Below are 16,270 nucleotides of genomic sequence, written 5' to 3' on the forward strand. Positions count from 1 at the left end.
AAAACAGCTCAATAATCACTTATCAAGATTTATGTGTAGAGCTTTCTCATGGATTTTTAAGCCTTGAAACGGACTCTATTGTATCTAGTTTATTTTGATAGGCTTGAACAATTCTTATTTCTGTCACGCAATGTCTATAGTGTCATCTGTTTTCTGGTACTAACTGCAACCTTGGCTTGATCTGGGCATTTGAGATACAGAGTTATGGAATGTAAGTAGCAGCAGACTGTAGATGAAGATCTGCATTTCAGTCAAAGTTTTGCCACTTGTGAGCAAGCAGTACCTATCCAAATAATGTCTCTGAATCTCAGTCTACACATCCATAAAATGAGGGCAATAATAATGCTACTTTACTAATTGTAAATATGTAAATTTTATATTTAAGATATAAATATATGATATTTACAGTATAAATATATACTATATAAAAAAGTAATGTATATTAAAGCAACATATAAAACTTAAAAATTTTTAAAAAACTTTTATGGTAAAGACGAAGAAAATTACAAAACATTGTCACTCCAATTCTAATAAATTGAACAAGCCAGATAAGCTACAAAAATCATTAGTTTTATAAAATCATCAGGCAGAGAACAAACAGCATGATGGAGAAATATTTCCTGAGGTTCATAATCCTGGAGCCTGGACTGGAGAGCATAAAGAACTCCTTAGTTTAAAAAAAAAAAAAAAAAAAAAAAAAAACTGGCAATAAAGCTGTAAAAAAGAGAGAAACCTCACTCAGTTTGGAAAATTATGACTGTGCTATAAATCACAAGGAAATCCCTGATATATTATCAAGAATCAGAGCCTAAGCCTCAGTGAAGGGAAAGTCTTGATCTTGCCCTCAAACATTTGAAGACAGTGGTCTAACGAAATCTTCAAAAATCCCAGACCCAGATCAACTACACATTAAATAGACTCACCTCCTACAGCTAGCCACCTAACAAATGAAGGGTTATGCCCTTATGTGGTGACAAACATTACTTACCTCAGGTCAGGATATGATTTAAAAAAAAAATTACAGTGTGAAGAAACAATATAATGTGATTCATGGACCAAGAGAGGAAATAATCAGTAGGAGTAGAACCAGAGATGGTCCAGTTGTTGGAATTACCAGAGACAGACTTTAAAATAACTACTATAAGTATGTTAAAGTTTCCAATGGGAAAGACAGACAACATGCATGATTATGAATTTAAGCAGACAGGAAAACTAAGAAAAAGAAAACCAAATAGTAATACCATAAATGAAAAATATGTCAGACATGAAGAATGGTTTGATGGGCTAAAAAGCAGACTGAATACATTAGAGAAAGGAATCATTGAACTAGAAGACAGAGCAATAAAAAATTATGCTAACAGAAGCAGTAGTATATAGAAAATTTGAACAACTATCACTCAAGTTGAGCTGTTTGATATTTATAAAACACTATACCCAACAGCTGCAGAGTATGCATTCTTTTCAAGTGCAAATGGAATCTTCATGAGCTGGGCCATAAAACAAGTGTCAATAAATATAGAATTATTGAAATAATGCAGAGTAGTTCTTTGACAACCACAGTATTAAATTAGAAATTAGTTGTGATGAGGTATTTAGAAAATCCTCAAATATTAGGAAATAAAGCAATACACTTCTAAAGAACCCATGGATCAAAGAAAAAATCATGAAAAATTAGAAAATACTTTGAAAAGCAATGAAAATACAATGTTTAAAAAATTGTGGAATACAACTAATTTAATGTCGACAGAGAATTTTCTAGCTTTAAATGTGCATATTATAAAAGAAGACAAGAATAAAATCAGTAATCTAAGTTATCCCAGAAGCTAGGGGGAAATTTTTTTTTTTTAATTAAACCAAAGTAAAGAGAAGAAAGGAAGTAATTAAAAAAAAAAAAAATCAATGAAATAAAAAGAGTAATTGTTAAACATCTAGTAAGAATGATGATGATGATGATGATAAACACAGAGAGAACAAAAATTACCAGTATTAGGAATGAAAGAGGGGGCATAAGGTATAACTGCTCAGATCCTATTAAAAGGGTAAAAAGAGGATATTATGAATAATTGTATGTCAATAAATTTGACAATTTAGGTGAAATAAAGTCTTGAATAATGCAGCTTACCCAAACTGACACAACACAGGGGGCAAAAAATATCTTTGGGGATGATGGAAATATCTCATATCTAGGAAGGCTGTTTTCTCTGAGATATGATTTACATGTAATAAAATGCACAGTTGTTAAGGTTTAAGTTAGATATAGTTTGACAACTGTGTATGTAACTACCCAAACTAGAAAAATCTTTTAATTTGTAGCTGACTTACAGATACTTAATTAGAACGGTTTTTATTTGTGCCTCACCTAAAGGTTCTACTACAAATGTAAAATACCTCAATTCCATAGCTATTCCTGAATATAGAAGAAGTAATTGGAAATTGGAATGAAATCTTGAGGTCTGCTGTTAGAAACAACCTTCACAGGCTTTATATAGAAAGCCCATTACAGGCATGGAGCTTCAGGATTACAGGTGATATGAACATCAAAGAACCTGTTGCCTGAGCTGGACTTGATGTCATAGATGTAGTTAATTGGTAATTTCAGAAAGAGACTGTTGTAGTTATCTAGTGCTGCTATAACAGAAATACCACAAGTGGATGGCTCTAACAAAGAGAAATTTATTCTCTCCACAGTCTAGGAGGCTAGAAGTCGAAACTCAGGGTGCCAGCTCCAGGGGAAGGCTCTCTCTTTCTGACAGCTCTGGGGGAAAGGTCCTTGTCGTCAATCTTTCCGTGGTCTAGGAAATTCTCAGCACAGGGACCTGGAGTCCAGAGGATGCATTATTCTCCTGGCTCTTGTTTTTTGGTGGTATGAGGTCCCCTTTCTCTCTGCTCCCTTGTGTCTTTTATATCTCAAAAGAGATTGACTCAAGATACAACCTAATCTTGTAGATTGAGTCCTGCCACATTAACATAACTGCCTTTAATCCTGCCTCATTAACATCATAGAGGTAGGATTTGCAACACATCGGAAAATCACATCGGATGACAAAATGTTGGAGAATCACACAATACTGGGAATGACGGCCTAGCCAAGTTGACAGATATTCTGAGGGGACACAATTCAATCCATGACAGAGACTGTTGATTTCCCAGAAATATTTCTGTCTTAAAAGCTGACACATTTTCTGAGTCATATACACAGCTTCAGAGAACCCTGTTTAGGAATAAATAGAAAAAACAGTGACTATTAATTTTTTCCTTTTCTTCCTAATGTGAAATGATGTTGCATTGGTCACTTGCAACAACACAGTGTTAGTAAGTTGATGTCCCTCTATCTTCTGTAAGCTGGAAAAGGCTGAAGAATTCTCAAGAAAATTTAAGGGATATGATGTAAAAAGAGACAAAGTAAACCTAGAGTTAAAATTACAGGATCTTAGAATTTGTGGGTTTGATAAGTGTGATTTTGGACATAGCCTCAGTTATTGCATAAGTCAACTTGTTAATACAACCAACTGCTGAGTTCCTCCTCATTAGCCAGCTCTTTATGCCAGACATTGTCAGGTGTTATTCTTCTACTCATAACTGCAGCATGGATACAGAAACACTAACAAATACTACCCATTTATTTTACTATTCGAAATAATTAGTGTTTATTAACCCACTGCTGTGGAGTTGATTCCGACGCATAGCAACCCTATAGAACAGAGTAGAACTGCCCAATAGGGTTTCCAAGACACAGCTGGTAGATTCAAACTACCAATCTTTTGGTTAGCAGCCGAGCTCTTAAGCACTGATCTGGCAATAATTTCTCACCAATCTTAATTATTTACCCCCAAAATAGTAACTAAATGAATTTATTATTAAAAAATGCCTTGATTTGTGAAATAATCTAAGAGCATTTTTTTGTTGGTTCTTTTTTGTTGCTATTGCTAAGCTTTCCCTGCCTCCTAATTTGTTTAGAAAGTATGATGCAAAATAAAATAAACAGACTATTTAAATAAAGATGCATAGTATATACTGATGAGTAACATAGAAAAACAGTGATTAAGAGATGAAAGAAAAGATAATTAAGGAGATTAGCCTAAAGAAAGTCTAGAATATGAATACCGGGTCTTCTAGAAGTGTTTTGTATGTAAGACCTAAAATACATCATGGATTAATCACAGGGAACCCACAATTTACATGATGTTCTGTTCTGATGACTCCGTCGTAAGTTGCTTCTGACCTAAGTCGAATACCTCTTTTTTTGAGTTTGTTTTCATTATTATTGCCTTTTATTATCATCTTTATAAATCCAATCTTTGTCTTTGGGAGTTGGAAACATTACATATAAACTTACAGCTTCAACATCGAGGCTTCTTGCTTTTCCAGTTATACGTGCATTATGTAAGCCAAAAACAAACAAAAAACGGGTGATTGTTAAGTGCAGTTCATTCTAACTCAAATACAACGTTAAGTTGGGAACTACCTGTAAATTGATTCATATTTTTTAAGGCTTATAATTATTGTACTCATCCTAAAAGTAAATGTTTAAGAAATAAAACACACACACACACACATTTAAAGGAAGCCAACAATTTCTAGTATTGACTTCTTAACAACTATTTTCTAATTTTGTAAAATTACTTGGATATTCTGTGTTTCGTTTCATGCAGTTGGGTTGAATTAAGATTTCTAATGTCTCTTGTAGGTCTGAAAATAGGATACTAAATCAATATCAACGAACTATAAAGGTGACTTGGGTATTTTCAATAAAGCCAATATTATGTACTTTCCTAGAACTCGTAAAATAATTGAAATATAACAATGTGTATTCAGAAAATAATGTGCTAAAATTGTTCCACTTTTGACCCTTGGATTGCTACACTTATGTTTAAGCTCCACATTATCTCAGGTCTATTCTACTTTGAATAGAGATGAGAATGTTACATTTCAAAAATTATGGCTGCAATTAACTTTTTCCTCAGTCCAGTTTGTGTTCTCTGTCCAGTACATTATGAATGTCAGTGCCATTCAAAACCTGAATGTGTTTAAATTTTACATATTATATCTAAGTAGTGATATGTATATTCTCTGACTGCAGAAAGGAGACTGTTGTAATGAGGGAAGAAAGAGCACATGGGACTTTCTAGACTCAATTTTGTTTAGTCTAAGCAGGGAGTCTTTGGTTATAGTCTTTAAACTGTGCATAGTGTTGATGCTGCTTATGTAGAGTAGACTAAAGGTTGGAAGGAACTGGAACAGGAGTTGGAGGAAATCTTTCTTTCTAACTTAAATTCAAAAACACAAAATCTTAGGCTATGAGGATCTTTGGCAGTAGGGAGGTGGCGTAGCATAGGAGTGAAGATTGTGGGTAAGATAATCGCCTGTGGAGTCAGATAAACCTGGATTTGAATCCTGACTCCACCACTTATGGTATGATCATGGGCTAGTGCCTGGACCTCATTGGTCCTCAATTGCCCATTTGTAAAGTGAGGGGAATAATAGTTCCTGTCTCATAAATTTGTGTGGATTAAATTAGGTGATACATGCAGCATACCTAGCCCAGTGCTGGTATATGTTAAGCACTATTATTATTCTATTCATTCTAGGCCAAACTTATTTAGTACCAAATATAGTGAAGGCATGTACTGAGGTTTACTGTCTATCCAACCCCCAATAAGTCTACGCGAACACAGTATTATTTTAAATGATCATTTCTGAAAAAAAAAGTACAAGATATATATTGGTATGGCAATGAGTTGAAGTTTAGTCAGCTCAGTCTAGTCTAAAAATGAATGCAACATGGCATTCTATTCTTTACCTATGCACTAATACTGTCTTCCCCCAGTCTTAGATCCTATCCTTATTGCAATATTTTACCCCCTATTGTCTCATTTACTTAACAGTTCTACACTCTGGATAACTTCACAGTTTTGAACACTTTCCCTTTAAGATCACGATCTATGAATTTCCCCAAATTATTCCTGTATTTTTAAATTTCTCCTTGTTTCCTAGATCCTTCCTCTCAGATTCAAAGTACTATCTGTTTCAATTCTATCTAAAACACAACAAATAAACAACACATTTCCTTGACTCTTTAGCTCCATTAGCTAATGATCTATTTTTCTAATCTCCAACTAATCTTAATTTCTAGAGATAGTACTGTAGTTTAGAGCTGATGTCTACTTCTCATCACAATCACTCCTTAACTGATTGTATTCTGTCTCCTGTTCCCAGGACTCCACAGAAATCCCTCTGACAAAAGCTGCATGCAATGGATAATTACATCTTCATCTTACTGCATTTCATTTCTTTGTAACATTGATTATTCATTCCCAGACATCCTCTACCCTTTTGACACCATAAAGTCCCACCCACATGAATCTCCTTACACTTTTCTACAATAATTCCATGTCTAATATCTTCATTGGTTTTTGTATCTCCAGTCCAGAGTTTAGCCTTGAACTTCAGATCAATAAAGTCTGAATGACTTCATTTAAATGCCCCACAAATACCTCACCTCAAAGGTTTAATTCCTTTTCTGCCCTAACGCTGATTGTGTTTGTATGCTAAGTTGATGAAATTTTTAATCACTCATTGTATCAAATTTAGAAATATTTGCAGTCAACTTTGACTCATCTTTTTTTAAAAAAAAATAAAATTTTGTTTTGTTTTTGGTGAAGGTTTACACAAAAGTTTAGTTTACCGTTCAACAATTTCTGCGCAAGTTGTTCAGTGACATTGGTTACATTCTTCACAATGTGTGGACATTCTCATTATTTCCATTCTGGCTGTGCTGTTTCCATTAATCTCGTTTCCTTGCCCCTAATAATCTTGTCTTTGCTTTAAACTAATTGTGTACCGTTTGGTCTCATATAGGTGATTTTTTAAAGAAGCACCCTATTTACAGGTGATATTATTTTTTGAGCCAATTTGTTATTTAGCTGCAAGGTGACCTCAGGGATTAGTTTCAGTTCAAGATTTGAAGAGTGTATCAGGGCGATTGTCTCAGGGAGTCATTCAGTCTCAACCAGTCCAATAGGTCTGGCCTTTTTATTTAAGGAATTTGAGGTTCTGTTCCACATTTTTCTCCCGTTCCTTCAGGGTCTATCTATTGTAGCCCTGATTAGAAGTGGTGGCCTGGCATCATCTAGTTCTCTGGTCTCAGGGTAGATGAGGCTGTGGTTTGTGTAGACTATTTATCCTGTAGACAGTTTCTTCTTTGAGTCTTTGATTTCCTTCTTTCTCTTTTGCTCTGGATGAGTAGAGACCAATAGTTGTATCTTAGATGGCCACTCACATGCTTTTAAAACCCCAGACACTATTCACCAAACTAGGATATAGAACATAACTCTCTGATCTGTATTATGACAGCTAACCGAGATGCCCCGTGAGACTATGATTCTAAGCCTTTAAACTCAGAAATCGAGTCCCGCAAGGTGTTTGGTTATGTCTGAGAAGTATCTGTAACTGTGCCCTATGTGCTTTATTATATATATGAATATATATGCATATAGTCACATATATGCAAGTATGTATACATATGCATACATGCATATATACATACCTAAACACATATATTCCTACATACATACACATATATACCCACACATGCATTTTTTGGTTGTTTTTGCTGTTGTTTAAAAATTATATATGCCATAGCAATTGCCAATATGTTTTTTGTTTTCTTTTTTTTCTTGTGTATTTTTTAGTGACATTGTTTATCTTCATCAAGCTGTGTATACCTCACCCTTATTCGGTGTTACCTTTCCCACCACCAAAAAAGCAAGCGTCTACTATCTAGAGAGTGAATCTCCCTCCCCCCTCCCTCCATCCCTGGTAACCACTAATGAATATTAGTTTCTGTGTATTTACTTGTTCATGTTATTTCACAGAAGTGAGAACATACAATCTTTATTTTTTTGTGATTGACTTATTTTGCTGAACATAATGTCCTCCAGGTTCATCCATGTTCCAAGATGTTTCAGGAACTCATTTTTCTTAGTTGCTGAACAGTATTTCATTGTATGTATGTACTACATTTTATTTATCCATTCGTCCATTGATAGGCACTTAGGTTTTTTCTATCTTTTGGCTATTGTGAATAGTGCTGCCACGAGCATAGGTGAACGTATGTCTGTTCATGTCACTTCTATTAGATCCCTAGGGTATATATCTAGGAGTGGAATTGCTGGGTCATATGGCAACTCTACCTCTAGTTTTTTGAGGAAGCACCAACCTGTTTTCTACAATGGCTATACCATTTTGCATTGCCACCAGTAATTTCTTCACATCCCCTCTAACACTTATTATTTTTAATCTTGGCCATCTTAGTGGGAGTGAAATGGTATCTTATTGTGGTTTGGATTTGCATTTCTCTGATGGCTAATGACCTTGAGCATCTTTTCATGCGTCCTTTGTTTATTTGAATATCCTCTTTGGTGAAGTATCTCTTCATGTTAGTTTTTGATTGGGTTATTTATCTTTTTGTTAAGTCGTAGAAGATTTCTAAGTATTTTAGATAGCAAACCTTTATTTGTTATACCATTCCTAAAATTTTTTTACAAGTCTGTAGGTTGTCTCTTTACTCTCTTGATATAGACTTATGATGAACGTAAGTGTTTAACTTTTATGAGGCCCTAGTTGTCTATTTTGTTTTTTTGTTGCTCATGCATTCATTGTTGTGTTTTATAATCTATCATGAAAACAATTAGATCCCAAAGCTTCTGTTTTCTAGACTAACTTATCCTAGTTCCTTCTGGTTTTCAAGTAAAGGCTATGTTTATATGCTAAATAATATTTCATGAGATGCAGATGTTGATAACTGCAAGAACATTGTTGTAGGTAGTGATAGTACTAGCATTCTATGTCTTGCATTCTGAAGCTCGACTCTGCATGCAAATACGAAATGAATATCTCGAATTGATTCATTTCAACCATCTTAACACTAAGGTTCTGCTACAATGTATTATCAGCAGCATAAACCCATGAAGCAGTTCTACCCCAAATATTTTTTTAGTATTGTTTTGAATTTAGTTTTGCAATATTAAAAATTTCATGGGCACTTTTGCTTGGGCTTTTCTAGTTGGTAATCGTGTTTGTCAAAAACATTCAATTGTAACAGTTTTAAAACATATAATTTATAAAATAGAGAAGGGTTTTCAGATATAAATGTTAGTACTCAAGGTGTCTTACTCTACATAAGTGTACATTTGGAAAAAACAGAAAGGTTGAAACTGTCAATAATTATCTTTTTTGATTAAAAACCATTCTTTTGTAAATACATATAATGTCAAGAGTTATAGAATCTTACTCTTATTTTAATTTACTAATAATCTGTGATGGGTTAATTAAATCAGAAGAATGAAGTCCAACAATCAACAAAAACCTTAAAGCAATTTACAGTCCTTTTGAATCTTTAAAGAAAATCCAGTAAACACTTGAAGAACAAAATCAATGAAAAGTTTGAAATGTTTCTTTTCTGATTTGCCACAGGGTCCAAGCTTTCTCTCTGAGGCCCTTTTTCCTAAACGTACAACAAAAATTGAAGAAATGGATCCTTTTTTCAACCTTCATGAAACCATTACCAAGGTAGGGGAGGAATGTATTCATGAACAGGGTGGGAAAGTGTACTTTTTTTGTGGGTGAATGGGAGAAAGGAAAATACCAATTAAAAGAAATCTATATATTTTGATCTAAAGAATTTTAGTACCTTCTGTTATTTTGCTAAGGAGTAAAGTTAATAAGCAACTCATCCAAGATCCTACAGACCCATCCTGATGCCTTCCTCCCAAAATCAATGTTTAATAAAAACTTAGGTTTTTTTTGTGATATATTCTCAAATATACATCTTCCATTTGCATTAAGGGCTTATTCAAATTGGATATGGATTTCTGCATCTTTGAAGTTTTGTGTCAATATTAAGAAACTTTCTTGTTTGGAGTACTTTTTAGTTGGAATTAAAAAGGTCTCCATTTTTTAAAGAGAAAGATTGAGTTTATAATGAAAGTTTTTATTTATGATGGCCATATTTATATTTTCTTGCTGTATCTTCTTAGCAGTGAGTTTTATAGTATGGTGAAAATTAAGTTTTAAAATATGGAGAAAATAAATGGAATGTTCTGACATCAGATGATACCATATAAGTTTTTACATTTACCAATTTTCTGTTTAACCTGGTTTTTGACAATAGAAGTTGTAGAGATTTTTTTTTCATTCAGATATTCCAAATACTTAGAGCTTAGATTTAAGGTTTTGTTTTTTTTTCTTGTTTGTTTAAAGTAAAACATTATAGGATTTTAGGTCAATGGCATCATAATATTTTCTCCATTTTTTTCTGCTTTGCTCTGGATCTGTAAAATCAAGAATTTTTGTAGAAGGTACAATTTTAGACCATGTTGACATCGAATATATAATGGGATGACAATGTCCAGCCACATGAAATCCTCAGCCAAGGAAAATGCTAGGCTTTTAATTTTAAAGTTATAAATGCACAGCTGATTCTGGGTGCCTGAGGTCTTGGCCACACATAAGAGCTACAACTACTGAGAGCATGCTGGGAAGCAAGGATGGATCAGGAAGGGCGTAGGGGAGCATTAAATGTAGCCTGAACATATACTAGAGGTCAATACTTAGTGTGAGAGAGACAGAAAATAAGTGGTTATTAGAGAGAAGACAAATTTGTACACAGATATTGGAACATATTCCAATCTTTACATGTGTTTTCAAATAGATTTTATATGTAAACAGGTATTTGGCTAACCCATTAAATGGCTGTTTAAAGGAATTGCATTTATACGAAATAATTTAAAAACTGCTTAAGTTCAGAAGCAAGAGTTCTGTGGCACTTTTTATGATCAGAAATATTTATCATATCTACTTGATGACAGTCACTTATGCTGCAGACATAGGACAAGGGAAGATATTGTGTCTCACATATTCAGTCTTACTTCACCAATAGTAGAACTTGTGGCATCATAAAAAGAATTATTAAAGAAGTACTTCTTTTTAAAGTCAAATGTTCTCTGATTAACAAAATAAAAGTAGCTATTGAATAAGGGGCTCTGGTGGTGCAATGGTTAAAGCACCCAGCTGCTAACTGAAAGGTCAGGGGTTCAAACCCACCAGCCACTCCATGAGAGAAAGATGTGGCAGTCTGCTTCCATAAAGATTACAGCTTTGGAAACCATATGGGGCAGTTTTACTTTGTCCTATAGGGTTGCTATGAGTCAGAATCAACCCAACAGTAAGAACCACAATATGAATTTGGAGCCATGTTTTTTTTTAATCTATTAAATATAGAGAAGTTGAGTTGAACACCTGACCAGGAATTAAGGAGAATGAATTTAGTTCTATCTTCATTACCAACTTACTATATTATTTAGTAGAAATTCATTTTATTTTCTATATCAAAGTGGAGTATGCTGATAATATTCTTTCTCATTAGGATTCTGTGCGATTGAAAAAGATGATGTATACATTTTCTCTAGAAATGTACTATGTATGTAACACATTAAAACGTATTAGTGCTACAGTCTTCAAAGTAGGCTCTTACTTACATTCTCTAAATTTTGTTTTTACTTTAATGCAAAAAAAATAAAAATAAAAATAACTAATAACTTAGACATGAAAGCATATAACTAAACTAAATGCTGAAAATACACTGATAAGGAGTATATGAAAATGGAGTATAAAATCTAATTTTTGAAAAGTTGAGGTCTGTAAAAGACTTTATTTCATTAAGTATAATAGTGGCATTAACAACAGCATATAAAGTATTTTTAAAAAAAAAGTTGCTATGGAGTTGACTCCAACTCATGGTGATCCCACGTCAAAGTACAACGGTACTCCATAGGGTTTTCAGTGGCGGATTTTTCCGAAGTAAATCACCAAACCTTTCTTCTGAGGCATGTCCAAGTAGACTCACTCAAATCTCTAACTTTCAGTTAGCAGCTGAACATATTAACGCTTTGCACCACCCAAAGACTCCCATAAACTGTTTAATACAGCTGTATTCCACATAGTGGTGTGATATCACAGAAGTAACAGAGGGCTTTGCATAAAATGACTCAGCTGTGTATAATTTCTGTCACTGTAAATTATGACAAAGGATAAGAAATATGAGAAGCACTTTGTAAAATAATGCAGTACAAAGATTATTTATGTTAACACATTATGTTCCTTTTAAGAATTTCCAAGAAATTAGAAGTAATTGAATCATTGAAGATGTGCTGTTCCTTATTTTTCCCAGTGAAGTTTGGTATTTGATGTAGTACCATAGCACATCATATATTTTATATTGTCTAATTAAATAAATGGAGCCCTGGTGGCACCAGTGGTTAAACGTTTGGCTGCTAACCAAAAGGTCAACAGTTTCAATCCGCCAGCTGCCTCTTGGAAACCCTATGAGGCAGTTCTACTCTGTCCTATAGGGTTGCTATGAGTTGGAATTGACTTTTTTGATATATAGCATTTGTCTGTAGGAAGGGATTATTTTTCCTCTCCTGCTAAATGGAATAATGTGCATACCAAAATGGGATTGGGTATAATTCCCACACCATAACAGAATATGGTATAACTTACATACCATAATAGCACAGTGGATAGGGTATAATTTACATTCCATAAAATGCATCCATTCTAGGTGTACACTTCAGTGATGTCCTGTAGGAAGGATATTTGAATCATACTTGTATATGGGATGTGAACTGCACGTAGTCCTTGAAAGTAGTTTTCCAATGTTATGCTGTCATTTGTTTGTTTTGTTTTTTGAGAACTTTTTAATTTGAATTTATCTTAGAATTTCTCTTTTTGATATAGAGCATGGAACCTAATAAAGTAATGAGTGAGGCTCAATATTGATGTCAAAAAGTGTAATTCAACATGGCTCCAATAATAGTCAGGTGGTACAATATAAAGCTGTTGAAGGGTAACATGCTGTATATATGTTTAAGATGTTTTTTTTAATCCACCATAATTACCTTAAAAAATAGCACTTGTTTTTTTTTTAATTATTATAGAAGCCAAACTAATTCCTTCAAAGACTAAACATGAATTAAATATCAATATAAATCCTACCTGCTTAATCCTTTAATAAGTGAATAAAAATCATCATGGTTCACGTTTTAAAATAGACTTATTTCTCCATCTATACCTAGGAATTTTCTAGTTATGTTTCTAATCTTCAACATTTAGCTCATTAATTGTTATTAGTTATCTAAGCATTCTAGTAGGACTCTATAAGTCAAACATGGAGCAAAACATTTGAAAAAAAAAAAACAAACTAGTACTCAGGAGTGGGCCCAAGGAAGCAAACAGGTAAATAAATCATTTCAGCATTGTGTACTAAAAGAGATGACAGTAATGTGGACAGAGTGTGGGAAGTAAGAAGATGGGGCTTTTACCTCTGCCTAGAAGTGTTGAGGAAGAATTTTCCAGAGAGGTGACATTGGAGGTATATTTATGAGTTCACCATATGGAGAAGATGAAGATAAGGTGCTCAGAGCAATGGAAGATGTATTCATCAAGATACAGAGATTAGAAAGAGCAAGCTGTTTGGGGAGCATTTTAAGTAATGTCATGTGGTTTGAGCTTATGACACAAATTTGGGGTGTGATGGGAGAGCAGAGAATGAGATTTAGTAAGAAATGAAGCTGGAAATAAAGTTCAAAAGGGTCAGACGATAAAAAGTCTTCTATGTACAATTTAAGAAATTGCAACTTTGTCTTAATCACAATGAGTTTCCCCTGGAAGTGCTTTAAAAACAGGGTTATTGGTAATGCCTGGTAAAGAATAAGATATATAATTTAGAAAACAGAAGACAGATATAAGAGACATTTATAGGATTGAATGATAGGACATATGACTTACTGAATATGGGACATGAAACAGAAAGAAGAGTCAAAGATAATTTCAATAGTTGTAGTTTGGGCAAAGTTGATACTATTGACTAATTATTAGCTAATTAGGGGCTGTTTTAGAGGAAGTGATAATAAGTTCAACATTGGACATGTGGTGTTTTGGAGTGTAATAGTTCATCTTGGTGGGCACATCTGGGAGGCATTTGAATATATGAGGTTGGAGCCCAGAAAAAAGAAGAATCTAGAAATGCACTGTCCAATATAGTAGCCACTAGTCATATGTGGATTTAAATGAAAACATAATTAAAATTAAATAAAATTAAACTTTCTGTTTCTTTGTCACACTAGCCACAGTTCACATGCATAGTGACCACGTATGGTCGGTACTATACTGGACAGGACACGTTATAGAACATTTCTATGATGACAGACAGTATTTCCCTGGCAACATCCCCGCAGAGGAGGAAGAGCTCAAAGGGAGAGGAGAAAAGACCTAGGATAGAGAAATTCATGGAATCTCCAGGAAAAGAATATTATAAGAATGAGAAAATGCTCAAAAATATAGTCACTGAATCAACTGCTCACTTACCAGAAGTTTGAATCAAATCTTTGGCCATCTAAGGTTGTTCTCCTCTTCATTTGTGCCTAATTCTCAGTTCTTTGCTATTTTCATGAAAGAGCTTCAGCTGGCTTGTTACCCCATCCCTGTAGTTTGATTTTAGCAGATATAATATTGTATTCATTTTATAGAGCCCTGGTTGCACAGTGGTTAAGAGCTATGGCAAGCTATGGCTGCTAACCAAAACGTCGGCAGCCGCTCCTTGGAAACCCTATGGGGCAGTTCTACTCTGTCCTATAGGGTTTCTGCGAGTTGGAATTGACCCAACAGCAACGGGTTTTATTGATTTTATATATATGTTTTTTAATAACTCAACTGTTGTTGAGAATATGCACAGCAAAAATATACACCAGTTCAAGCGTCTGCATGTACAACTAAGTGATGATTACCGTCTTCCATTTGGGCAACCATTCTCACCTTCCTTTTCTGAGGTGTTCCTCCCCCACCTCGCTGCCCCTCAAGGTTCCTATCTAATCTTTCGAGTTACTGTTGTCAATTTGATCCCATATAGATAGGTCCTAAAAGAGCATAGTGCTCAAGGTTAACTTTCTTCACTATCTTTACTAAACTATTATTTAGTTTTTAAGAAGACTTCAGAGGGTATTTTTGGTGTAAGGTTTAAAGATTATCTCAGAACAAAAGTTTCAGGAGGTCATCCAGCCTCCATGGCTCCAGAAAATCTGGATTCCTTGAAAATTCAAAATTATGTTCTGCATTTTCCCCCTTTTGATCAAAGATTCTTCTATAGAATCTTTGATGAAAATGTTTAGTAATGGTAGCTAGGCACCATCCAGTTCTTCTAGTCTCATGGCAAAAGAGGCAGTTGTTGATGGAGGCAATTAGCTGGACATTCAGTTTCCTCCTCCTATTCCTGACTGTCTTTCTTCCTTGGTTGCGCCAGGCAAATAGAAACCAATTGTTGTGCCTTCGATGGCTGCTTGCAAGCTTTTAAGACCCCAGACACTATACAACCAACTAGGAGGTAGAATAGAAGCACCAAACATGTTATTAGCCAGTTAACTCTTTAGCATTTTACTGTTATATTTTTTCTTATAACTGGCATCCACTAAATGTTGACTTATAACTCATATTTTAAAAATACCGCTATAACTATATATATAGAAGAAAAGGATTTTAAAATTAAAAATAGATACAGAGAATATGGGGTGCCAGAGGAAAGGTACTATCAATCCAATAATATGATTGATAGTGCCTTTCTACTGGCACCCCAAATGCTCTATGTTATATATAAAAATCTCTGAATATGAACAATACATTCAAAGAAACAAAAAGCACCTTATGCATGTGGCATCTTAGAAACCAGAATGAGGTTCCTTAAGATGTATCAGTTTATTAGTCTTTTCATTGTTTTTCCCAACTTGTTTAAGAAAAATTGGTTTTCTTATTTTTAATTATTATATGGTTTGAAACTTAGTAAGTATAGAGTTTTAAAAAATATTTTTAAATGAATACATATTTCTACCCTCTCTTACGTAATATCTAAATAGGAATCTTTTATTTAAATTGTTTGATTATTATAATATACCAAAGAGTAAGTAATAAGAATGCTTTAATATTTATTCCCATTATATATGTGGAGAAAGTATCACAGTGAGATTAAATTGCAGAAAAAGGCAGTATTCCTGTAAGGCCTAGAAATCAGGCTAGTAATTCTTATATGCTTTGTATTCAGATAGCATAGTGACATTTGCCCTTACTTAAAAGCTATAAATTTTAACTCAGTTTTGCAGTGGTGTGAATAAAGGTTAACAGTGGTGTCTCCAATGATGAAAAACATTTAAGTAATTCTAAT

General features: G+C 33.9%; 1 protein-coding gene across 1 annotated transcript in view; it reads left to right on the forward strand.

Annotated features, from left to right (window-relative positions):
* NAALADL2 (N-acetylated alpha-linked acidic dipeptidase like 2) overlaps nucleotides 1–16,270 on the forward strand; it is an 826,538-nt gene that overhangs the window by 621,050 nt on the left and 189,218 nt on the right. Inside the window, 1 exon segment of the mRNA XM_012559589.1 lies at nucleotides 9,475–9,598. Coding sequence (XP_012415043.1) covers nucleotides 9,475–9,598 — 124 coding nt within the window.

Source organism: Trichechus manatus, unplaced genomic scaffold (assembly GCF_000243295.1).
Source record: "Trichechus manatus latirostris isolate Lorelei unplaced genomic scaffold, TriManLat1.0 scaffold00274, whole genome shotgun sequence".
Classification (NCBI taxonomy): Eukaryota; Metazoa; Chordata; class Mammalia; order Sirenia; family Trichechidae; genus Trichechus; species Trichechus manatus.